We start from the raw sequence: 23,585 nt of genomic DNA on the forward strand, positions 1-23,585 counted from the left end.
TAATCGCGAACGCAATGCCAGTCATTCTTCCGCCATCGCTGTCACACGACTCCGTCGACTCGACGGATCGAAAATCTTTCTCCTCGATCTCCACTTAGTGCAAATCATAATCTAGAGCAAATGGCCCCTCCGCAAGGGCAGGCTTCATATAAGAAACAGCCCGGGATCCTATCAATCTCCAAAGACAGGAAGTCCGTGTCATGGACTCCAGCCCAGCCGCCAGATGCGGCTCCCACCCTGGTGCTGTCTGCGGCGAGTATTACAAATCTCCAGCAGACGCCCGAGACGAATCCCAAGGTGATGCTCAAAATATTTGCGCAGGATCCCGGGAAGTCAGAACCAGTTGCCCACGTCTTCACTTTTACGTCTTCTAAAGATCCACGGGGCGAGGCCAACGGCATAAAAGAGGCTTTGGCAAATGTCATTCAAGCACAGAAGGCGGCTCAAAATGCTGCTGCCACTGCCTCAGCGGGCCAATCCGCAGCCATGACAATGGCCAACGCCATTTCCGGCATGGGTCGAGCAACTAATATCTGGGAAGATGATGAGCGGCTCAAGTCCGACATTAAGCTCCAGCAATCCTTAATGCAAGAAGACCCCATGTTGCAGAAGACATTCAAGGAAGCGGCCAGTCTCAAACCCGAGTCAATGTCTGATGCACAATTTAGAACCCAATTCTGGTCCTCCCGCGTCCATCTCCTCCGAGCCCACGCCCTCTCCAAGAGTCAAGGGAAAGGCAGCTTCAATGTCTTGGCCGGGATCAGAAAGGATGATGGTGGCAAGATGAGCCTTAGGCAAGACCAGATTCGTGCCATTTTCGAACAGTACCCGGTCATGCGAATCGTCTATGACGAACTTGTCCCCCGCAAGATCGCTGACGACAAAGATTTCTGGTCGAGGTTTTTCCAAAGCCAGCTGCTCATGAAACTTCGTGGCCTCAAATTTGATCCAATGAGGGAATCCAGGGATCAATATATCGACGTCGACCATTACCTGAACCACCCTTTGGTTACTGGTCTTCGACCTACAGCAACCGAGATGCACATTCCCAAGTTTATCGACCTTGAGGGAAATGAGGAAAATCACTTTGGTTACGGCAATCGACCCGAAACCGAGCTGCGGCCTACAATGCTAGACAAGGCGCCCATTATTCGAAAACTCAACGCCATCAGTGAGAAGCTCATGGCGGCTGTCAAACCCTCCGATGTTGATGCATCTGCGCCGATTGGCATGACCGAGGCCGCGTATGAACAGCTTAAACTACGCGATTTGGAAGGTAATCCAGAACAACAACGCATTATTCTCAACATCCGCGATCAGAGCCGTTTCTTCTCCGACAGTCAAGCTGGTGCAAGTACCGCCGTTGAAAGCAACCCATTTCGAAACATTGATCCCGCTAAAGCGATAAAAGACGTGCACGCCGATATATCCACGCATTTCTCTCAGCCTGGCGTAGGTGTCATTCCTATTGGTGAGTTCGAGGAGGGCGACGACGAGGAGATGGATGACGACTCTTCTCCAAAGGTGGAAAGCGGTTCCTCGGTTGCGATGAAACATGTCCTCTCCCTCATCCGAGCCCACCGGGACCAGACTTCACCGGTACCAGAGGCCTCTGGGCTCAGCACGGAGATCTACGACCGACTCACCCTCACACACGCCACGACGGTGGAGTTCCTACGGCAATTCTGGAACGCATTTCTGTCCGGAGACCCATCTCGCGCGAACGAACTGGCCAGTCTGGTCGAAAGCCTCAGCCGGGCACTAGAGCGTGTTAATGCCATTGCTGAGGATGCGGAGAAGGAAAGGCAGGAAATCATCCGAGCAAAGGAAAAGGAGCTCAGCGAACGACCTGATAGGTCAGGCAGAAGACATAAATTTCATCACGGTTCGGTCAAGGGTGGACGGCATGTCGTCAAGCAGTTGCTTGGACCTAGCGTAAAAAGTTTGGATATTGCGGTGAGGATGTACAAGCAAGCCTTTGAGGACCAGGTCAAGAATACCGGTGAGGGATGAATCCGGATGCAGCTTCCTGGTGAAAGACGGATTTTACCTCCGTCTAAAAGCCTCGGTCTCAGTCTCAGTCTTCAAGGGCCTTCTCCGGAAGGACAAGCAGCCGCCTTCCAGACTGAACGGACGAGGCTGATTGTCCAACCGCAAGAAAAAAGTCATGTGCCATGGCCGATGCGCCCGACAAACTGTAGAATGATCTCGACCAGATCTTCCAAGGTTGGCAGGCTGCTGCATTGCCTTCTACGCCAAAACCCGACCTAACTTATATCCAAGGCCGACAACAGAGCTCCAGGGAAGATATCAACCAGGCTGCCACATATACAACCAATTGCGACAACGGAAGAAGGATTCATCGGTCGAGGACATTTAGACTACATGTGACACCCTAAATTCTCAGTGCTGGGATTGTACTAGGTAGCAAAATATTTCATTTTTGGTTTCTACAGTGTATCTAGAATTGGAAATCTTCAGTATATGAACCCTCGCTGGGTCTTTCTTTTTTCGTCACCTATCTCGAGGTCTTGTGATGTCGTGAGAGGGGAGGACGCTGTTGAGCCCTCCTTTTCCCCTTTTCGGAGTGTGTATCTTACTGGGAGTTAAAAAGGGTGAGATTGTTGGAACCTCTACTGGAGACACACAGAGAGAGAATAGATTCCCTTCACGGCTTTTGAGCCATTTTTGTCGGGGATCTGACTGAGGGCCGCCCGGCTGGAGGGATATCAGATAGATATGGCCGGCACGCTCAAGAAGACCCAGTGAAATAGCCCAGTATCTGCCTCCCAAAGCCTCTCCGCCGATTCTCCTGCTCACCACCGCCAGCACCGCCGACACGGTCGCTCACATTCCTCATTCCGTCCGCCGAACTCCCCTCTTCCTCTAACCTGCGCCTGAGCCCTTCGTACTGGCCCCGTTCTCTCCTCTTGCTCGATTCGCCGACTATCCAGGCCGGAATCCTCCATCTCCCCAGTCCGCCGGGCAACAACTCGCCCATCCAGGCCGATCCTACGGTCCATCCGACGGCCGCGGGCAGGATGGAATAAGGAAACTGGCTGAGCGCTAACTGTGCTGCTAGCAAGTACGTCATCGACTTGTCACTCAACACGACGCCTGGCACCTGTTCTCGCCCGCCGGCGGCGGTCGTCGCGGCCGGAGATGTTGTGGCGATCTTGTACCTGTATATGCGCGGCACCTCCTCAGCCCAGGCGCTCAGCAGGGCAAAGACGAGTCCCGTCGACCCGCTCGGCAGGTAATTATACCAGCCCAGGGTGCCGAGTTTCAACACGACCACCAACAAAGGCACGACCACGACATTGCACCAGAGCACCACGGCGACAAAGCTCGCGAACTTGCGACTGCCCCATATCCTCTCGAGCACACGGAACTGGTACAGCAGGGTGGTGGAGAACAGCAGCTCGGTCGAGGTGGTGTAGGCGGCCTGGTAGGTGAGGAGGCGGGACAATTGCAGGTATGGCCAGAGGTGCGGGTACGGTTTGATGGGCAGAAGGTGCTGAATGGAGAGCGTCGAGACCAGGATAGAGACGCCGACCGAGCTCAGGACGAGGAGGCGCGTGATCGGGGTGTGGCTGAAGCCTGAGGTGGTGACCATGTTGGGGGTGAAGGAAGGCAGGTCATGGAGCTGGCTGGCTTGTGGCTGGATTCGAACGACGTGGGAGTCCTTGTTAATACGATCTCGACACTGTTGACAGGTGGCTCGGTGGAGACTATGCAGGCAGCGCGAGGAAAGTTGAGTGACAAACACATGCACACATGGACACAGGGCGACATGGCACTGCGGGCGGAATCTCGTTGTTCCCCGCATCTGCGTTTCCCTGTTTTTGACAATTCTTTCTGCAATTCTTGCCATCAACCACAAACTCGACCCAAAAAGGCCCACGGCACGGCTGCAGCAGGAGATGGATGAGGTGTCGATGCCTGGTGCCTTTCCGGCCGCCGCAGACGAGAATATTTCCTGCAACAGAACGCCCAAGAGACGGTTCGTTGGAAGACGCACGGCAGAGGCGCAGGCAAGACAAAGACTCGACGACAACGACACTTCGACCGTCGAGGAAACCACTGCGATCACCAACAAGGGCAGTTAAGGCAGCCACATTGCAATCCCTCCCGCGCCATATCCTAACCGTGAAACAGGTCAGCGGAGGGCGCCAAGGGTCTTGAATCAGGTACCCTCACAAATCCTCGATGACCCCGATATCCACGCGGCGATTGCCTTGCTCCCTCAGAATTACAGCTTCGAGATCCCCAAGACCATCCACAGAATAAGGACCCTCGAGGCCAAGAGAGTGGCTCTACAATTTCCCGAGGGGCTGCTGATGTTTGCCACCACCATCTCGGACATCCTGACTCAGTTCTGTCCTGGCACAGAGACCTTGATCATGGGAGACGTCACGTACGGCGCATGCTGCATTGATGACTACACTGCAAGAGCTCTGGGTTGTGACCTGCTGGTCCACTACGCGCATAGCTGCCTGATACCAATCTCGGCGACCAAGCTTGCCACCCTGTACATCTTCGTCGACATCTCCATCGACACCAGACACCTGGTGAGCACACTGTCCCGAAACATCCCGCCAGGGAAGACAATCGCCATGGTGGGTACCATTCAATTCAATGCCACCCTCCACACGATCAGGCCTGCCCTTGAGGCCGAAGGTCTAAAGTTGGTTGTGCCACAAGTCATGCCTTTGAGTAAGGGCGAAGTGCTGGGCTGTACTGCGCCCAAAATCAACCCGGATGCCAATGTTGACCTGATCTTATACCTGGGCGATGGACGCTTTCACCTTGAAGCAGCCATGATTGCAAACCCTCATCTCCCCGCCTATCGATATGATCCGTATTCCCGAAAACTGACAAGAGAAACTTACTCGCATGATGAGATGCTGAATATGCGCGCCGCGGCCATCAGCACCGCAAGGAAAGCCAAGAGATGGGGTCTCATACTGGGGGCGTTGGGACGACAGGGCAATCCGCACATCCTGACCATGATTGAGAACTACCTTGACAGAGAGGGCATACCGCACGTCAACCTTTTGCTCAGCGAGATCTTTCCGGGCAAGCTCGCCATGTTCGAAGATGTGGATTGCTGGGTGCAGATAGCGTGTCCCAGGCTGAGCATCGATTGGGGTTACGCCTTCCCGCGACCACTGCTGACACCCTACGAAGCCCTTGTGGCGTTGGGTGCACGGCAAGGTTGGGAAAAAGGAGACGGGACTTATCCAATGGATTTCTATGCCAACAATGGCCTGGCTCGGACGACCGAAAAGGTCGCTGCACAGGTTGGCGTTGCTGCTGTATAAATATCTAGAGGCGCATCAATCGGATAAATCGCTCTCTGGACTCTGGTTGTCAGCATCCAGTCTTCAGTTATTCAGTATTCAGTCTTCTGTTTAGTCCCATGTAATTGCCGAAGTTCTCCCGGCCACCCACGACCTCGAACTTGCTATGTGTTCTCCCGCCTTTCTACCTCTTTGACTCCCTCCACGGCGACCGACTTTCTTCTCAACATTCAGCCTCCTGGGCGTGGCATGCATTCGGACATCCATGTAGTTGTCCGCTTCCATGATCAATCCGTGTTTGCGGGCGAGCACCTCCGATGCACCATCACTTTCAGAAATGTCGCGAACTCGCTGGAGCTGCCTACCCCTTCGTATCAGACCTTGCGAAGGAGCAGGCGCGAGAGTATCAGCCAGCTGGCGGCCCAGTCGACGAAACCAAACACTATCTTGAGGCTGAGCCAGAATGGCCAGAACGGCCGATCGACCGGCCATGAGCATTCGGCGGACCAGGCCGGCCGCCAGATGCCATTGGGATCATGGTCCAGCGACAACCCAGCCAGTGTGCAAAGGCCGGGCCACAAGCAACAGAGGTCCGTGTCAATAATCTCGCTCACCTCTCCGACAATCGCGGGGGATCTCGAACATGGCGCGCCTGGCGGCTGGGCCAAGCCAAAAAGACCCAGTCATTCACGATCTTCAACGGTCCAGATTCAGCATGGTAAGTCAACCCGGGATATGTCATTGAACGGAGGGCAAAGAAACTTATCAAGCACAGCTCCGCAACGGAGGCCTAGCCAGCAATATCACCGAGACTCCCCGACTCGTCTTCAACTGCCCCCCAGAGGAGGTCGGCGAAGCCCATTGTCGACAGCGGCTACTGGAAGTCGTGATTCTCCCCCTGACATTAAACTGAACTTACCTATAGGAACTGCCAGAGACAGGGTATCGGACTACTATGAACCTAATGAACTGCAAATCCCCAGCCCTGTCGATGCCGGCGACGCTGCCAAAGGGTCTGGGACCGGGCCAGACCTCGCCAGTGAAAGGAGCAGCGGCGACTTCTACTCGCTCAGCAATCATTCGCAAGAGACTCTAATGTCAGAGCAACCCTCGGTCATGTCAGACCACCGGCCGGCTTGGGTGAACTCGACGGCCTTGCCTCGACGACCGCCATTGAGACCGACACAGAAGCCTCAAGCCGTGAATCTCCTGATGGGCTATGCTCAGCTGAGCGCCACATTCACACTGGACGCCTCGCTGATCGACCAGTCGCACTTTGAAGAAGTCAAAAGCAAAGGCTTTCTAGGCGGCCAGGCCGGAGGCGGCGTCGTTGGGGTGAAGAAACCGCGGCCCAACAGCGGCTTCCTGGGACACTTCAACTTCAATGCGATCGGCGGGTCCTTGAACAGCCTGATGGGCGGCGACGACATGAGCAGCGTCAAGGAGATGCACGCCGTGACCAATTCGCGGGCAATCCCAATCCTCTCTAGTCCACAGTCGCTGTTGTTCGTCGACATGCACCTTGAGCCAGGCGAGGAGCAGACCTACTCTTACAGCTACCCTCTACCCCGTGGCCTACCTTCCAGCCACCGGGGCAAAGCTATAAAGATTGCGTACAACCTGACGGTCGGCGTTCAGGGCGTACCGGGCAGTCGGGACGTCCACACGGTCCGGCAAGTCAGCATTCCAATCCGTGTCTTCCCCGGGGTAAGTCACGACGGCGAGATCTACGGACATGATCTGATGCAACCTCATGTCATTCTGCGCGATCTTGCCCGTACCAAGTCTATCTCGACCCCGCAGGACCAGGAAGAAGCGGCCACAACCCCGACCACCAAGTCGGCTGAGAAGTCTAGCGTCGAATTTCTACAGTTTGTGGACACGCTCTTGGACCACAATCGCCGGCGACAGTCGAGCTCTGGGACGATGGAAGCTTTTCTGAATACCCAAGATGCCGGAGGCCGCGGCAAGGCTCTCCAGGCCATTGACCGGGCGATTCTCTTCAGCAACGCCTTGTCGGACAGCGAGTCGAGTCCGAACCGCTTCGAGATTTCGCGGGCCGGCTCGCGCGTCGCGGTCATCGTCATTGATCGGCCTTTGCATCGGCTCGGGGAGACAGTCACGGCCGTCATCGACTTCTCCGAAGGCGAAGTCCCCTGCGCCTCGCTCAAAGCGACGCTCGAGACGTCCGAGAAAGTCGCGCCCTCGCTCGCGGTCCGATCCGTCCACACAATCAACCGCATCACACGGAAGATTTACGCCGCCCGCGCCGAGAACATCCTGTTCGCAAAACGGGCCACGTTTGCACCCAGTATTCCAGCAACCGCGACACCTACATTTGTCACCTCGGGCGTCAATCTCGACTGGAGTCTTCGTTTCGAGTTTGGCACCATCAAGCCGGTCGAGAACGACGAGGGCGAATTCAAACATGTCACAGAGCTGCTCGAGGAAGTGGTTAACGACGAGCGAGGCACCGTGAATGTCGCCGCGGAGAATTTGGAGTGCGACACATTCGAAGTCGTGATACCCATCACCGTCTACGGCGATCTTGTCCCCGACGGCAAGGAAAACGACGAGATCATCGGCATTCCAATTTGAAAAAAAGGGTAGAACCAATGCGCGCTTGGCCGCCGCCCTTCTTTAAGGCTTATAATACAGTGTGAACTCAAGGACTATAAACGCAACGTAGGCGAGCAGCATCGCCAGCCCGATTAAACGGTGCGTGCCAAGTATAATCATGACGGTCAAAAACGCCGACGACGTCCACGTCCAAACGACCTCGTTGGTGTAGCTGCTGGAGCTGGAGCCCGAGCCTCCTCCGCCGAGACTCTGCGAGGAGCTCAGGATAGTCACGCCCAGGCACAGGGTCAGCAGGAATATGTTGCTTCCTACGGTGTTGGCCACCATGCTGCAATTCCTCGTTAGCTAGGAGACTGTTATGTACCGCGGGGGGGGGGGGGGGAAGAAGAACGATGAATATCTTGTTTGAGGAATCGTTTTTTGCAGACACTGATAGGATACTGGTTCCGGGGAAGGGGGATGGATGGGACTTACATTCCTGGATGGCCTCTGTATCCGCTGACGACGGCGACAAACTTTTCCGGTAGAGTAGTCGCCAGAGATAACAAAGTGGCCCCGAACACGGTTTCAGAGACGCGGAGGCTCTTCGCTAGTGATGTGGACGAGTGTGAGAGGACGTAGCCGCTGAGGGAGAGGGCGACAAAGGCGGCGATCAGCTTGAGTAGTAGATAGAACAGACGAGTGGAAGGCCGTCGCTTCCTCGTCGTCGTTGTCTTCCTTGAGGCTAGCAAGGCACTTGACTCGTCGTCCACCCGCTCGCCGCCCGCGTCCTCGGCGTGAGGAGGAGTCCCATTTCCAATAGTACTTGGTCGGACATCTGGACCTGGATCTCTATCAGATCCTGCGTCCAAGCCATCATCACCATCATCCTCCTCCTCCTCATCCTCGTCCCCCTCCTCCCCCGACTCGGCATCCGATTCCTCCTCAGGCGCGTCCAAGACGCCACGATAGACCGACCAGGTTATACCCGCGAGATACAGCGCAAAAACGCCCACCAGGAGAGCACCGTAGACATGCTCGTCGAGGCTGCCGAATCCCCAAAGCACGGCCACGAGAGTGGTGACGCCGAACAGAACAACAGCATAAATCCTAGCGCTGACGTCGTACTTCTCTAGGGCGTTTCTCTGCGCCAAGACGCCCAGCGAGAATGCCCCAAGGATATTGGCGACACAGCTGCCCAGGACGTTTCCCAGTGCGAGTTTTTGTCGGTGCTGCGCGACGGCGGCGATCACGACGGCGAGCTCTTCCCACTCTGCCCCCGCTGTGAGGAGGGCAATGAGCGTCTCCGAGACGCGCAGCCGGCGCGCGAGGGCGGCGGTGCAAGAGACTAAGACGTCGGTTGAGGCGCCGAGAGTGTAGACGCTCAGCAGGAAGGTGCAGAGCGGGAAGAAGAGGGTCGAGTCGACTTCTTCGGAAGACGCCGTGATGGCCGCCATCGATGGCCAGTTTGAAATTGCCAGATGTTGCTCCGTAGCTGGATGGCAACCCCGAACTCAGACTCGACGCCAAGCTTGAGGCAATTCAGCTTTGCTCTCTCTACTCCAAGTCTCAACCCGATTGTTTGTGGTGGATGTTTTTGTTGTTTATTGATTGCATGCCCTTCCTCACCCAGCACCGTCCCCGTCTGAGTACATACACAGACCCTCTCTGTTTCTTGTTACAAAGTAAAGTGGCCCTGAGGCAGACGGTATGTGCGACAGAGTACCTAAGGTGTATCAAGTGTAGAAAGAGGCTGTGACGTATTTTCTATCTTTTTCCGAGTTTGTTTTGTTTGTTCTGTTTGCCGGATTTGCAACTGGTCGCTTGTCAACATTTGAATCCCCATTTTGTACGAGGTAGAGAATGTTACCTACCTTGGAACGCAGATCAGGATGCCGTTGGATAAATCGCGTTAACCAATTGTGTCCAACCCGGTCAGGGCCGCCAGATGTCTGGCTGACAATGACAGCTAGTCGGCGAACGGTGGAATAGGTCGGGGGGTGCCCTTGCGCCTCAAGGTCAAGTATCCAGCTCTTTAATAGCCTCTCTTGTGTGTTCGACAGTAACTGTTGTGGTTCGTGGGACAGAGGTCTCGATCGGGTGACACCCTTTATTCTGCGGCTCAAGGTGGAATGATCGATGTCGTTTGCGGCGGCAGCAGCGCGGATAGAGGAATATCGACGTGATTGATAGTCGGTTATGGCCTGTTGTATTCTAGCCTCTCGATTTGCCTCCATTGAGTGATTGACGAGGTGGTGGTGGGTGGTTGCGAGGTTGCAAGATGGTGCAGAATACGTGGTGGAGTTTGAGACGCGTGTGGCACTATTAGCGCGTGGCATTTCCTGGTCGGCGGACTTGAGAGAGACGCCACGAGAGATAAAATCATAGCCCGCATTGTGGGTTACAGTCACGACGCCAGTAAATATATATATACAGCTGGTGTATACCCATAGAATGGCCTGTCCGTGCGATTGTGCTATGCGAAATAGATATATAAAAGAAAATTGTGCTATCCAAATACAGGTATTAATATTGCACCTCTCCTGACATTACGGGTGCCATTAGCCACCTTATCTCGTCTCCCAGGGACCATGGTCCTGGTGGCCTTCCTACAACTTCGCGCCCTGCGCCTCTTTGTACCTCCTCCTCTCGAGCGCCTTCAGCTCAGCTCTTTTGATCTTGCCAGAGATGGTCTTAGGCAGAAAGCCGCTATCCACGAACTCGATCCTCCTAGGATACTTGTACGGCGCCGCGTTCTGCTTGCAAAAATCTTGCAACTCCTTAACCAGCGCCTCGCCAGCCGTGCGAGACGCTCTGACCTTGGACGTGGCCGAGTCCGTGAGCACGATAAAGGCCTTGACGACCTCGTCGCGTTGCGGATCCGGCGAGGACACGACTGCGGATTCGACCACCGCTGGGTGGAGTTTCAGGGTCGATTCGACTTCAAATGGGCCTGCATGTAGCGTGCGTCATTGCTTAGTGAGACCTCGCGACAGCAAGTTAATCTGTTATAAATGGCGTTGTTGGCTGAAACAAGGATGATGAGCAGGCAAGGCTCCAATGGACGAGTACCGGCATTTCCACTCATAATAATTTGGTCTTCAACAAGCGAAGATGCCCGCTTCTTGGAGCTTGCAGCTTCATTATAAAAGGCGAGGGCTGGCGTGGGCATGTTTCAGAGAGAAGGAAACTTGGGGGCAACTCACCTATCCTGTACCCGCTCGAGTTAATCACATCATCAGCTCGACCCACAAACCAGAAATATCCATCCTCATCTCTCATCGCGCGGTCGCCCGTGACAAAATACATCTTGCCGTTCGGATAGGTTTTGATCTTGGTGTCAATCATCCCCGTGGACTTATCGATGTACCCTTCGAAGAAACCAAAGAAATCAGTGTCGGTCCTCGTCTTCGATACCACAATGGCGATGTCCCCTTCCACTCCGGGTGCCACGGAATTTCCTTCGGAATCGATGATCGTCAAGGGTACGCCGGGAAGCGGCTTCCCCATGCTGCCTGGCTTGACCTTGTTGACTTTCTGATTCGCACAGACTACTATCGTCTCGGTCTGTCCGTACCCGTCGAAAATCTCGATCCCATTTGTCATTTCCTTCCAGATGCGAACCACGCTCTCATTCAGAGGCTCTCCTGCACCGCAACAGTGAACCAACGCTTTTGGCTTGCCCTTTTCCGTGGCAAAAAACCGCCGGGTCTCGTCGAGAACCAGTTGTCTGTACACCGTTGGCGGAGCACACAGTGTCGTGATGGGGAACTTGTTGAGGACTTCAAGAGTCCGGCGCGGGTGGAACGCCAACCTGTCATCATGAACGAAGATTGTAGCACCGCAATTCCATGTCGACAACCATGACCACGCCGCTTTAGCCCAGCCTTGTTCCGAGAGGTTCCAGTATATCTTGCCCGGCGATAGATCCAACCAATGAGTTCCCGTCAGGGCGTGGGCCAAGGGGTACGACGTTTGCGTGTGCAGGACCATCTTTGGTGGGCCCGTGGTGCCGGAAGTGAAGAATATCATACCCGGAGACTTTGGACCCAGAGAGCTTGGCACGGAAAATCTGGCGTTGGAGGGGATTTTGTTTAATGCTGAATGGAAGTCAGTGACCCCCGGAGGCGCAGTTCCATTGATCTGGATTATGGCACGCAAATTGGGACATGTGGCCCGGACCTTGAGGCATTTGGCCACCGACGTGGCATCCCCAATGAAGGCGGTAGCGTGAGAGACTTGGAGTCGATACTCGATGTCCTTGTCAACCAATAGCGTCGTACACGGGCACAAGATGATTCCGGAGCGAAGGCAGGCAGTCGCCGTCTCCCACCATTCTGGAACTCGAGGTGCGATTATGATGACCGTTTCACCTTGCTTGATGCCCAAAGATGCAAAAAGGCATGCTATGCGTTGCGACTGGCGCGAGAAATGGCTGTAGGTCAACTGCTTTGTAGTGCTGAGGGATTGGTCGGTCCAGTAGAGAGCTATGTGGGAGGGATCTCTCCACGCCCAATGGTCCACAACATCACTGGCAAAGTTGAATGAAGAAGGAAGGCGTAAAGGGGAGACCGGGACAACGGAACTCATGTCGGCCTTTTTGAAAGGTGGGTTTGTCCCCGTGAGTATATACTGCGATAGATCGTGTACCATATACCTTGCCCCAGGCTCTCGTCTGTGGTTGCGATTTAAGGTTGACGGTTGAAGGCAGAAGGTCTCAATATATGACATTCATGAAGGGGACCAGACAGGAGTTCACACCGGGGAGATGGCGAGAATGCATCAATCGACCTTGTTGACACGGACCTGACGGTCCGGAGAACCGGGGCGAGGGAGTTAACCTCGGCGAGGCTGGTTTGCGTGGTGGGGACGGTACCATCCAGCCCATGTCGTCGTGGCTTCTCCGCAGTACAAACACGACAAACACACCAAGAAACCTGGGAGGAAGTGGAGAGAGAAAAGCGGGGAACAAAAGGGCAATCTGATTCCCTCGCATCCCTGGTCTGTTGTAGCAATCTCGCCGCCTTCCTTTCTCTACAGTAGATCGAACCACAAACTGCTTCGGCGCCCAAAGCTATGATTAGATGAGAGCCTTCCTTATGGCGAGACACGACTCTGCCATGGGTGGGCTGAGCTGGGTCTGGCCCGCGAGGACCTCGAGGACCTCGAGGACTTTTGGTGTGGCCCACCTCATCATATATCACTACATATACCTCGTATCTACCTGCCTATCCTGCTGATATTGATATTATAGATAGGATCAACAGAATAGCCTAGTCAAACTCCAATAACCCCGTCACCACCTCCAGGTCGCCCCCATGGATACCCTTTTGAGCTTCGGTGCATGGTCTATGTTGAATGTGTCAAGATTCGCGCCACTGGGCTCTTATACGCGAACAAACGCTTCTACAAAGAATTTATTCACTTTCTGAGAGAAATGTTCGTCCTCGGTTTCCATATCGACCCTTCGGCACCGTCAACCGCCGTCAAGCTCATTAACTCAGACAACTCTCAGTGGGGCAATGACTGCACGATCGACACCCCGCCACACCCCGACTATGGCATGCTTGACAGGATGCCAGTGGACCGCTTTAGAGGGATACGCATTCTGATCGATGCACCGGATGTCACCGACCCTGGCCAACTTTTTCGAGGTTGGCTGTAATGCAACCGACTGGTCGCCGTTTTACTACGTCGATGGACGGATTCGAACAGGCTGCCTAGAACAGAACCCGACATATATCTTCCGGAGGGAAGATTGACAACTTGACTGCCACCAATTACTATCCAAGTCCGACACAGGGAGTCCCGGGGATGGCGTCTTCGGGGAGCTTGGAATCGAAGTGTCCCCAACTACAGCTCGTGGGACGCTGTCACGAAAACAGCTTCAATCAGGCACGAGGGATCCAACTCCGACTTGGGGATCATACTGAGACCCTTCTCACGCATTAGATACGCTGATGCTGTAACTATTGAACTTCGGCGCAATGCACCTCGGGAAAGACCGGTGAACAACCTCAAGGCCAACCTCGTTAAATCTTGCAGAAAGCGGTCTTTCGGTCTGGATTTGCGTCCCGAAGCGGAATGGAACGATGACGATACCCTCGCCCTTGAAGATGCCCTTCACGTGTGGCTCGACTACCTCCTTGACGACATGGGGGGCCCAACCGCCGCACTTTTACGGCGTGATCGATTCAAGTTCTGGTGCTCAGGGTACGAATATCAAGGGGGCCGGCACTTCCACGGCTTCGTGCTCGATGATCGTGAAATTGGCAGTGCCGAGGGTTACCTGGACGAAGAGCTTTTCGACCACATCAAGCAAACCTGCCACGACAGGTTCATGAGCGCGAGAGAACACACGTCGGCGCCGCGTACAGGAACACATTGAGACGGCACGGCAAAAGCGTGTACTTGTACCCGAACCAGCAAGCTGGCTTCTGGTTCTCCTCGCACGAACTTAAACGGCTCGGATGGCTCGCCGAAGTCGGCGAAGAGGACACCTTCTGGGAGACACGCTATCCGGCTGGAATCGAGCCCAAATCCCGGAACCATTCTTGGATAGACACCGCGGCACAGCAGCAGCCCATTGACACAAGATTTCGTCTCGAACCCCCCGAGCATGACGTGGACACACCGGCCTGCCAGATCTTCCCGCCGTACATTGGCGGATGCCCCTCGTGCAACCTGGGGGACAGGAAGAATAAATTGCTCATCATGCTGCAGAACAATCATTTACGGAATATCCTGTTTCACTTCAACGCGAGACCTGAGGAGGCACGGCTTTTGGGCCCAATTGTTGAGTGAGTGAAGACCTTCTTACAGACAGCATATATGGCCCAATGAAGGAGGGCATGATCAAGCGAGGTGGAAGTCGCTCGCTGGCCAGCCAGGACGAAAAGAGAAGAGCAGAGGTCTTTTTCATTGCATGCATGGTCCAATACACACCTCCTGTAGCATCCAGCCCGATGAGGCGCTGGGATTCCAGAGTAGATTTGGACAATGACTACTAGCGAAGCAACTAAGGCTCCTCTCCCCTTCGCTTGAATTAGGCTATTATGTCGACAGAATGATGCCCCCGGCGCTAAGTCAATCCAGGGGGGAACCAAAACCAAGTACTTTTGTGACAAACACTTCCACATGTCCACGACCATGACTATGACCCTTTGGCCCCTTATCCAGGCAGAGAGGACGTGAATCAGGCCCCGGCTTCCCGTCTAAATACTAATAAACGATCAGAGTTTGTCCTCTCAGCAGCAGCAGCGCGGCCCCCTCCGTTTTCCCTTGCCCTCCAACGCCTTCGTCTTCGAGGCCAGCCAGCCCATTATGCGCCTTTATTCACCCTTAAAGCCCGTCACCCACCGGACCACCATATTATGGTGACAGACAGAAGAAAATTCGTGCATCTGGGTATCACTGACAAGAACAACCATGAAGGAAGTAGAGCACTGCTCTACAATTTCATCATGCCCAAGAAACGCTCGCCTTTTTTTTGGTTCGTGTGTCCTTTTCCTTTCCAAAATGTTTTTCCAACGCGCCAACATTCATTCTTTTGGTTCTTGGGAGAGTCGTGGCTTCTTAGCAATGTGTCTTGGGTCATCATTATTAACTTCTTGGAGTCGTCTCTGCAGCTCTTCGACCTTGCGCTTCCATTCTTCTCGTTCTTGGATGGCTCGGTCCCGTTCCCGGCACAGATTCTGTTCGTTATCGTGGTAGACCATGTTGATGACTTCGAGTTCGGAGACTCGCGTGCGGAGCCGGGTGTTGAGGGCGGCCAGCTGATCATAACTCATGAGGGGTTCGACGTGTTTTTGGCCATCGCTCATGGGGGCCGTGCTTGGAGAGGGTTGCGTGGGGTTGGGATGGAGAGCTGCATCGGCGGGAGAGCCGTTGTGATTGTTGTAGTGAGGATCTACTATGGCGGATACACTATCGAAGAGGTGTTGAGGGGCGATGTTCGGGTCTTGGTGAGCCGTAGGGGTTCCGGTGCGCGATATGGGCGAGTGTGATCTATCAGAGGCCGAACCTGCCATCTGCGAAACTCGCCGGTGCGGATTGATACCATTGAGACTGTCGGTCTGAGGAGGCTGGCCCCCATTGTGCTCAAACTGCGCCGCCTGTCAGAAGCACGCGCAACAGACGAGGAGCGTAGGGAATCACTGACCTTCTTCTTTGGCCCTTGACTCGAGGTTTTGACTCGATTGCGACTCTTGATCACGTCTGTCTTGAGGCTAATCGGGCGCGGGCGGCCATGCAGCTTGAGAAACAGGCCGCAGGCATTGCAGAGGACGGAACCGGCTTCGTCGCGGCGCCATAGAGGAGTGGTCGACGTCTGGCAGTTTTGGCAGACAGGCTGCGTAAAGGGAGCACTCTGGTCAGCGCCTGAAGATATTGAAGCAGCCATGGTATCTTCGGGGTGGTGATCGAATCCCAGGAATCTTCAGGTTTTCGATAACGATAAGAAACCGAAGTTTAACCCCGTGACCTGCTCGTAGCGCAGCAGAACCTGCCTGCCTCCACAAGCGCAGCCTTGGCAGCCCCCGGTGCTTCCATGCCACCAGCATGAGACACGGACGACTTGTTGGGGCAACACAAAGGAAAAAAGAAAGCAATCATGCGCATCTACTTACCGGAGCGTTGCCTGCAATTCCAGGTGTCGGCACTGGTGCCATACTGCTCGAGTAACTCATTTGGGAACCATAGCTGCTGCCAGAGAAGGATCTGTGTCGCGCGTCAGCTTGTTTCCATGCTCCTCCTTTTCCCGCTAATATATCGCCAAGTTGCTTTTGCAGAAAATGTTCGACATACCTGACTGTTGGCGCTGGTGCAGCAGCCGCCAAGGACGTCAAGGCCGACAGTCCTGGCAGTGCTGGTCGTGGCTCGGAGTGATAGTCCCGCCCGAGATTGAAACTCGCACTTCTCGCATGGAATTGTGGTTGATTGAAGAAATGACTGCCCGTGTACGGAAGATTCGTCGAAGATGGACGCGAGATGTCCTTTCCGTGCACCGCCGGAGGGGGTAAAGGTGAGGAGCTTCTTTGTTGGTCCCGTCTCAATGCACCATATTCGTCCAGCCTTGGGTCACCTAACGGCGTCGATGGTTGTCGGTAGGTAGGGTCAAGGGGTAAGGCCCGGAAGAGCGGGGGAGCAACTGCGGACGCCGTGTTCAGCGGTGTTTGAGACCAAACCGTGGTCTCGACGGGTCTGGCTCGGTATGAGAGGCACGCCTTCGCGAGGCACCGTGATGTATATATATTTCTGGATTCCGACGACAACAACGATGCCACAGGCACCTCGTTGCAAGACGATGAGATGAGCGACAACAATAGAAGCAAAAAAGAAAGCGTTTGTTATCGCTGGGAAAGAACGTCTATCGATAGACGGGAGCCGCGAGGATTTTGCTTCCTCCAATACCATCTCAGAGTCAGGGGGGGTCCCATATCGAGGGGATCCTGGCTGGCGAGGAGAATATTGGTCCCGCCGAGAAGCCTAACAGGATGTCTAATTGCGCCTTGTCTTGACCGTAAACGCTTTTGTTGAGATGAGATTCTTACCAGGTACAAAGGGTCACTGGACCAGGGTCAGCAGAGACTGGTGCGGACATAGTATTCACTTGGTCGCGCTCCCCATTACACCTTGAGGAACTATTGTCAACTGCACGGTCTGGAGTAGACTTTCAAATTGAGCTGCTTCCGGGGCTGTCTCTGTGCGACAAAGTCGTCGCGGAACAGCGTGGCGCTGATTCGGCGCTCTAGCAAATCTGGGGAAGATGAAAGAGATTGTCCAATCTCACGGTGGAGGCACCGGCTTCCGAAGTGCCCCTTTTCCCTACCGCGCCTTCGGCACGTCAGTCAGTTGGAAACGAGTCTGGGCGGCTATTTTCCCCTCCAAATCTGGCCACAGATTGTTGTGACTGTGTCAGAAATGCAACAACTCACTAAAAAAAAACCTGGAAGGCCATCTAGCCACACCTACATAAGGTGCGCGGCTCGCCGGCCAGGCCGCTTCAAGTACGTACTTGTTACAGGTACGAGGATGAAACGCCGTCCACTTTCGATTGCCATGCTCCTCGTACCTCGTATACCTGCGTGGTACTGGTTCAGAAGGATCCAACCGTCCCGCTGTCTCCTATTGTGGTTCCATGTCTTGTAGCAATGTCACGCGTCAAGAAAACTGTCGATCAAGGCCCGCTGTCTGAGATTGGCGGCTCCCCCTCGTGGAAGGTTCGATAGGAGATGCAGCTGCTTGGACTGATGGGGAATAGCTGTGGCTGAGGAGGCTGCGACCTGTTCGGATATTCAGGGTTTGTGGCTGAAAAGGGGTGACGAGTAATACTATTATCACGTGTCTATGGTTGGTCTAAGGAGGGCTCTGCCAAGACGCATTATAGGTAACTTAGCCGAGATACAAAGCACGACTTGGCACTTTTGCCTAACGAGCAGAGTAACTCGGTAAGTACCTATTAGTAGCCCGCTGGGTACCGAGTACTCTTGACAGCTTTGGGATATTAAAGTTTCGTGCGGTCCTAGATTGCTGCTGAGGGATTCTCGGCTGATCATAGCTTGTGATGATCTCTACTAGCGGTCTTTGCCCGTTTCCATGTCGCAAAAGCACTCCGAGTTGGTGGTTTTCTGTCTACATTGGCTAGGGCAGACAAGATGTCATTCTACGCCCTTGAAGGTGGAGTAATCAGCGCCCTACGCATGTCCGATTATCGCCAGACGCGTACAATTCGCAAGATGAGGGAGGAGCAAATGCTCTCAAATGCCCTCGTACTGTGTTGAGTAGTTTCAAGCGAGAGAGACATTCTCTTTTATTCAGGCAGTGTGCGGCAAATATTCGCTACTCTCGACTCCCAGTTGATGTTCTAGCTGTCTTCCCACAATTCCTCATCTACCTCTGCGCATCTTTCATTCCTTCACGGCACTAATGGCTAACAGAATCACAACTGCCTTTGGCCACGCTGTGCCTCCGGCACCGCGCCATGCAGTTACTGTTCATATGCCTGGCTGGCAGACCGTACAAAAATATGGTGCTGATCCCCGTTCGGTGATTGCAACTTTTCACAATGCTTACCCTCGAGCGAAGCCACATAGAGACATTGTCAATGTGAGTTTAGCTACCGAGATCGACATGTTCCATGCACACGGCTAATTTGATGAGCCAGCTCGCCAACACCGTTTTGAGCCATCTCGGTCTTAGTGACCATACTTGTTTCTTATTCAGTTCGTTGGCATCGGCCAAAGAATGTGTGGAATATTGTATATCACCGCGGCGCATAGGTGGTGACCGGGACCCTATACCGCGGGGTGTCATTCAGATTCGGGCTTTTGTCGCAAAAGATCGCTTTTGGGCGGTTATCTTTCCTTCAGAATATGCCTCTATTGCAATAGGCTTCTGGAGCAAACCGGGGGTCGGTGTATCGTCACGGTTTGCAGAGGCGAACTTGTCAATGACCAACCAGCTTGCCGAAATGACCATCCTCGATGAAGACAATCCCAGACCCAGCTTCGAGACTGCGAAACACGAGGCTCTCAGAGATCGGATTATCTCCTACCTGAAGCGGGCGACGCTGCAACCCACAGCACAGAAGCCTTCTTCAAATGACGTTTATCTCTTTCCGACCGGCATGGCTTCAATCTACAAGCCTCATACGTATCTGAGCAGTCTTTACAATGGCACGACGGTACTCTTTGGCATGGCTTTTATGGACACACTGACAACATTTCAAGAATTTGGATCCGGCTTTAAGTTCTTCGGCCTGGGTTCAGATGAAGACTTATCAGGGCTTGAGGCATTCCTCCGCGAAGAGCGCGACCAGGGCCGCAAAGTGCAAGCAATCTGGGCAGAATTCCCGGCCAATCCTATCCTTGTCACGCCAGACCTCAGTCGACTTCGGGCTCTGGCCGACGAATACGATGCTGTCCTGGCTATTGACGATACCATTGGAAGCTATGCGAATATCGACATAACACACATGACCGACATTCTCGTTACATCTCTTACCAAATCCTTCAATGGTTACGCCGATGTAATCGCTGGTTGCGCCGTTCTTAATCCCGCTTCCCGCCACTACGACGCACTCAAATCTTTATTCAACACCCGATATGTACCGGAGCTTTATGTTGATGATGTGGAAGCTCTTGAGCGCAACAGCCGCGATTATCTCACAAGGACAATCAAATTGAACCACAATGCGAAGGCTCTAACCGATTATTTACAGACATGTGCCGAAGACTCTAACAGCGCTGTCACCAGAGTTCACTATCCGAGTGTCAACCCTGCAGGAAAGCACTATCGGCAGTTTATGCGTCTGGAGACACCAGAATTCACTCCTGGCTATGGCTGCCTATTCAGCGTCGAGTTCGAGGACGTTGAAGCCACTGAGGCCTTTTACAACAATCTCAATGTCCACAACAGCGTGCATCTCGGTGCGCCGTTTACCCTTGCTTTTGCATACACGGCGTGTACATACGCCAAGAAGTTGGACTGGGCGGCAAGCTATGGCCTGAAACCTACACAGATCAGGATTACAGCTGGTTTGGAAGACATCAATCAGTTGCTAGAGGCATTCAAAATCGCTGTCGAGGCGGCCAATCATGTCAAAATCGCGGCGAGGCGGTGAAATGTAGGTGTCAAAAGACATCATTTGACTGCTGTATTTTGGTCTTAAGCACATGAAATGTGAAGGACGAAATGAACAAGCTCAAACTGAATTACAACTACCTGGATAGGTAAGTATCTCGGCATTTACGTTACACCTCGTGCGGAAGCTCCCAGATATGTGCTCGTGGCGTTTTATCCCGGTTACCAAGTCCCCAGACGCCTTGCACGGCTGCCTGGTGTGTTATCCAGCCTCGGCTCAATGAACATCGAGATCTACTTTCTTCAGAGCTCAGCAACATTACTCCACGGTTATGCCACGGATACCTCAGCCAATCAGAAGACATCATCAACGTGACTTTGAAACTACACATGTGGGTCGAGATATTTTCATCCTCGCGCCTACATCTCTTGCACGACCCTTTTCTCTCACCTTTCCATCATCTCAGACGGATATTGGGAGTCACCAAGGGTCATTCTAGTGTGATTACTACAGCGATGTCTTTGGCTCCGGCTCTAAAGCCATTTCTGGAGAAAACTCCGACCTTACATATTGCGGAGTTTGTGCAGGTCACGTACATGACCTGGGTCAGAATTGATTTTTCCTGCTCCCAGCCAGACAGAGGACGAAATGTTTGATCTACCGAGATCGAGGCATTAGGTGTTCAGAGAGGTCCTGCAAGAGGAAGTTTGGTGCGTGTCCTGACAGGGTTCATCCCCCTTTTCATGGATCTCCATGCAATGTTTGCAGTGCGCCATCACCCACTTCTCCACACTTTGCTAGCCAGAAACGACGAATACTCCGGGGTAAGGTCGATGAATGTCACCCCATTTCGTCCTTGTGCATCACTAATAAATAACTTCCTACGCTTTCGAAACGGGTTCTTCAGCAGCCAGATCCGGCATCGATATTTGGTCCTGTCATTGGGAACGGTTTCTCAGCCCGAAGTGCACGCATACTAACTTGAATAGGTCTGCGCACTTGCGTCTATTTGAAATTCGATGGTGAAGCCTCTCGTCAGAAAAGGCCATGCTTCAGCCTACTATTCTCTATTCGAAGATCACCACCGATTTTTGAGACCCTGCTCCTCCAAAAGCTTGCGATATCTCCTGTTAAAAGGGGTTCGCATGCAACCCTTTGCCCCTACCTGTTCAACGGGTGTGAATGGCATTGGCCTTCGGTGGCAGCCACATGTTTCATATTCATCAGAATCAAAGATTTCCAAAATGTCGACGTACTGATCACGGCTTGAGCACTCCGCTAAAGCAATTCCTCGCCCTGTATATGACAAGACATAAGAATGTGAATCCACTTCCATTTTCAGGTTATACCGTCTAGTATCTGTTCTTTTACCATCTCGAATCATGTCCTCCACACTAGGAGATTATCAGCTCGCCAACGCAGCTGCAGGCTTCTCACTTGGATTTGGTTTCCTTACCACCTGGGAGGCTATCAAGCAGACACGACACCTCATCAATCCATGGCGATCGGTGTACATCTTCATGGTCTGGGGCGAGCTCATTGCAAACTTAGCCATTACAATTCTTGTTTGGTTGTTCATGAATCACTACCTTCTTCCAAAGTCAGTTTAGCCAAAGCCGGTTGCTTTAGGAACGAAGAGCTGACCACCATAGTGTTCCCACATACTTCTTTGTCCGTACGTGTTACTGCCCTCGCGCTCTCTGCCAATTCAACGAACTAATGAGTATGATCCGACAGTATTCTTCTGGGCCTTTGAGGTTAGACAATCCCGGACCGCATTCATCAAGCCGGAACATTCACTCTGACCATCCAAGATCCATTTTATTTTGCAACTCATAATCAATCGGCTCAGCGTTGTCGTCTCAGATCGGATCACTGCCACCCGGGTAAAGTGGGCTGTCGCGGTCATTATCACTCTCGTCAATATCGGGGTCTTTTCTATTTTCATCCCAGCCCACCTCAACCCTCCTCCGCATAAACTGTGAGCGCGCTCCGTTCGCCCCTTGGGACCTGTCTATAAAATATCATACCATGAAATGCTGATCGGGAAACAGATTTGTCGTGGTCAACAAGTACTGGGACAAAGCGACTAAATTTATTATTCTATTCATCGATGCCGGCCTGAACCTTTACTTTCTACACACAGTCAATGCCCGGCTCGTGCGGAATGTCGGACTCACAAAATACCGTAGCCTCGTCTCATTCAATATTAAACTCATGGTGGTTTCGGTCTTGATGGATGTGAGTCCCGAGCATTGGCCAATCCATTCACACCAGTCATCGTCTTTCCTCCTTGCCTTTATTTCTTGCCCGACAGGCCTTCTCTCACCTCACTGACCTCTCTCACACCTGCAGTGCCTGATAATTGGGATGATGTTCTTCCACAACCAGCTTGTCTTCATGTCCTTCCATCCCGTCGCCTACACTGTGAAGCTGAACATCGAGCTGAGCATGGCGAACCTGATCCGCAAGATTGCAACGTCCCGTGAAAATGACTTCCAGGGCGACCATTTGCACTCGTATTCGATGCATTCGGTCGGAGGGCAGGGTCCCACGACACTGAGCCGATCTCGGTCGAATACATTCCCGGCCAGACGGACATCTTCTATCAGTGGTGTTCAAGCTAGTGAAGACCCCAGGGGCCGAAAATTGAGTGACGATGAGAGGCGCATTGTTGTAACGGAAGAATATGAGATCTGTACTGTGTAATGAAAAAGGTGTGTGGACGGGCGTGTTTCTACGTTCATTGGAGGCAGCCTGTCCAGCTTCATTCTGTTTCGCATAACTATATGATTAAGGCGGGGCGTCGGGGTGGAAGACGTGATCCTACGTCGCGCCAAATAGCATTAGACTCCGCGCCGAATCTCTCCATAGTCCATTTCCGTTGTTTCGACCTGAGCGTACCACTATTGGGCCTGAGGCATGACGTAGCTAGTTTTGAGCTGTAGCTGTGCAGTCCTAGAGATCATCAATTGTGCATCCTGCAGTTCGGGAATCCGGCCTTATCGGAATAAGAAGAATAATTGGCCGAAGGAATCCGCCGCGGCCTTAAAGCGCTTCGGCAGCGTCGTTGCTCCTGCGCTGTCAGTTAAAGCATTGTCTGGCACCAGTCCAGGATGGTAACTAACGGATCCTCTGGT

At 53.3% G+C, this 23,585-nt stretch overlaps 10 protein-coding genes across 10 annotated transcripts; 6 read left to right on the top strand and 4 right to left on the bottom strand.

Moving 5' to 3' along the window:
* Nucleotides 1-120: 120 nt before the first annotated feature.
* On the top strand, nucleotides 121-2,013 carry Z519_11132 (uncharacterized protein; the record flags this gene model as incomplete). The annotated part of the gene is made up of 1 exon (XM_016768845.1): nucleotides 121-2,013. One exon carries the CDS (start codon nucleotides 121-123, stop codon nucleotides 2,011-2,013), a length of 1,893 nt encoding a protein of 630 aa, XP_016614691.1.
* A 739-nt stretch (nucleotides 2,014-2,752) lies between these two features.
* Nucleotides 2,753-3,616, bottom strand: Z519_11133 (uncharacterized protein; the record flags this gene model as incomplete). Its single annotated transcript, XM_016768846.1, has 1 exon — nucleotides 2,753-3,616. One exon carries the CDS (start codon nucleotides 3,614-3,616, stop codon nucleotides 2,753-2,755), a length of 864 nt encoding a protein of 287 aa, XP_016614692.1.
* Nucleotides 3,617-3,923: 307 nt separating this feature from the next.
* On the top strand, nucleotides 3,924-5,324 carry Z519_11134 (diphthamide biosynthesis protein 1; the record flags this gene model as incomplete). Its single annotated transcript, XM_016768847.1, has 2 exons — nucleotides 3,924-4,104; nucleotides 4,159-5,324. The coding sequence occupies 2 exons, from the start codon at nucleotides 3,924-3,926 to the stop codon at nucleotides 5,322-5,324; spliced, it is 1,347 nt and encodes a 448-aa protein (XP_016614693.1).
* Nucleotides 5,325-5,552: 228 nt separating this feature from the next.
* On the top strand, nucleotides 5,553-7,901 carry Z519_11135 (uncharacterized protein; the record flags this gene model as incomplete). The annotated part of the gene is made up of 1 exon (XM_016768848.1): nucleotides 5,553-7,901. The coding sequence occupies one exon, from the start codon at nucleotides 5,553-5,555 to the stop codon at nucleotides 7,899-7,901; it is 2,349 nt and encodes a 782-aa protein (XP_016614694.1).
* Nucleotides 7,902-7,943: 42 nt separating this feature from the next.
* Nucleotides 7,944-9,319, bottom strand: Z519_11136 (uncharacterized protein; the record flags this gene model as incomplete). Its single annotated transcript, XM_016768849.1, has 2 exons — nucleotides 7,944-8,211; nucleotides 8,358-9,319. The coding sequence occupies 2 exons, from the start codon at nucleotides 9,317-9,319 to the stop codon at nucleotides 7,944-7,946; spliced, it is 1,230 nt and encodes a 409-aa protein (XP_016614695.1).
* Nucleotides 9,320-10,471: 1,152 nt separating this feature from the next.
* Z519_11137 (uncharacterized protein) lies at nucleotides 10,472-12,452 on the bottom strand (the record flags this gene model as incomplete). The annotated part of the gene is made up of 2 exons (XM_016768850.1): nucleotides 10,472-10,815; nucleotides 11,069-12,452. The coding sequence occupies 2 exons, from the start codon at nucleotides 12,450-12,452 to the stop codon at nucleotides 10,472-10,474; spliced, it is 1,728 nt and encodes a 575-aa protein (XP_016614696.1).
* A 754-nt stretch (nucleotides 12,453-13,206) lies between these two features.
* On the top strand, nucleotides 13,207-14,666 carry Z519_11138 (uncharacterized protein; the record flags this gene model as incomplete). Its single annotated transcript, XM_016768851.1, has 3 exons — nucleotides 13,207-13,516; nucleotides 13,655-14,233; nucleotides 14,293-14,666. 3 exons carry the CDS (start codon nucleotides 13,207-13,209, stop codon nucleotides 14,664-14,666), a joined length of 1,263 nt encoding a protein of 420 aa, XP_016614697.1.
* Nucleotides 14,667-15,403: 737 nt separating this feature from the next.
* On the bottom strand, nucleotides 15,404-16,263 carry Z519_11139 (protein GZF3; the record flags this gene model as incomplete). Its single annotated transcript, XM_016768852.1, has 2 exons — nucleotides 15,404-15,967; nucleotides 16,024-16,263. The coding sequence occupies 2 exons, from the start codon at nucleotides 16,261-16,263 to the stop codon at nucleotides 15,404-15,406; spliced, it is 804 nt and encodes a 267-aa protein (XP_016614698.1).
* A 2,525-nt stretch (nucleotides 16,264-18,788) lies between these two features.
* Nucleotides 18,789-20,484, top strand: Z519_11140 (uncharacterized protein; the record flags this gene model as incomplete). The annotated part of the gene is made up of 2 exons (XM_016768853.1): nucleotides 18,789-18,968; nucleotides 19,027-20,484. 2 exons carry the CDS (start codon nucleotides 18,789-18,791, stop codon nucleotides 20,482-20,484), a joined length of 1,638 nt encoding a protein of 545 aa, XP_016614699.1.
* Nucleotides 20,485-21,827: 1,343 nt separating this feature from the next.
* Nucleotides 21,828-23,154, top strand: Z519_11141 (uncharacterized protein; the record flags this gene model as incomplete). Its single annotated transcript, XM_016768854.1, has 6 exons — nucleotides 21,828-22,045; nucleotides 22,098-22,120; nucleotides 22,183-22,202; nucleotides 22,260-22,426; nucleotides 22,500-22,686; nucleotides 22,801-23,154. 6 exons carry the CDS (start codon nucleotides 21,828-21,830, stop codon nucleotides 23,152-23,154), a joined length of 969 nt encoding a protein of 322 aa, XP_016614700.1.
* Nucleotides 23,155-23,585: the final 431 nt, after the last annotated feature.

Source organism: Cladophialophora bantiana (assembly GCF_000835475.1).
Source record: "Cladophialophora bantiana CBS 173.52 unplaced genomic scaffold supercont1.21, whole genome shotgun sequence".
Lineage (NCBI taxonomy): Eukaryota > Fungi > Ascomycota > Eurotiomycetes > Chaetothyriales > Herpotrichiellaceae > Cladophialophora > Cladophialophora bantiana.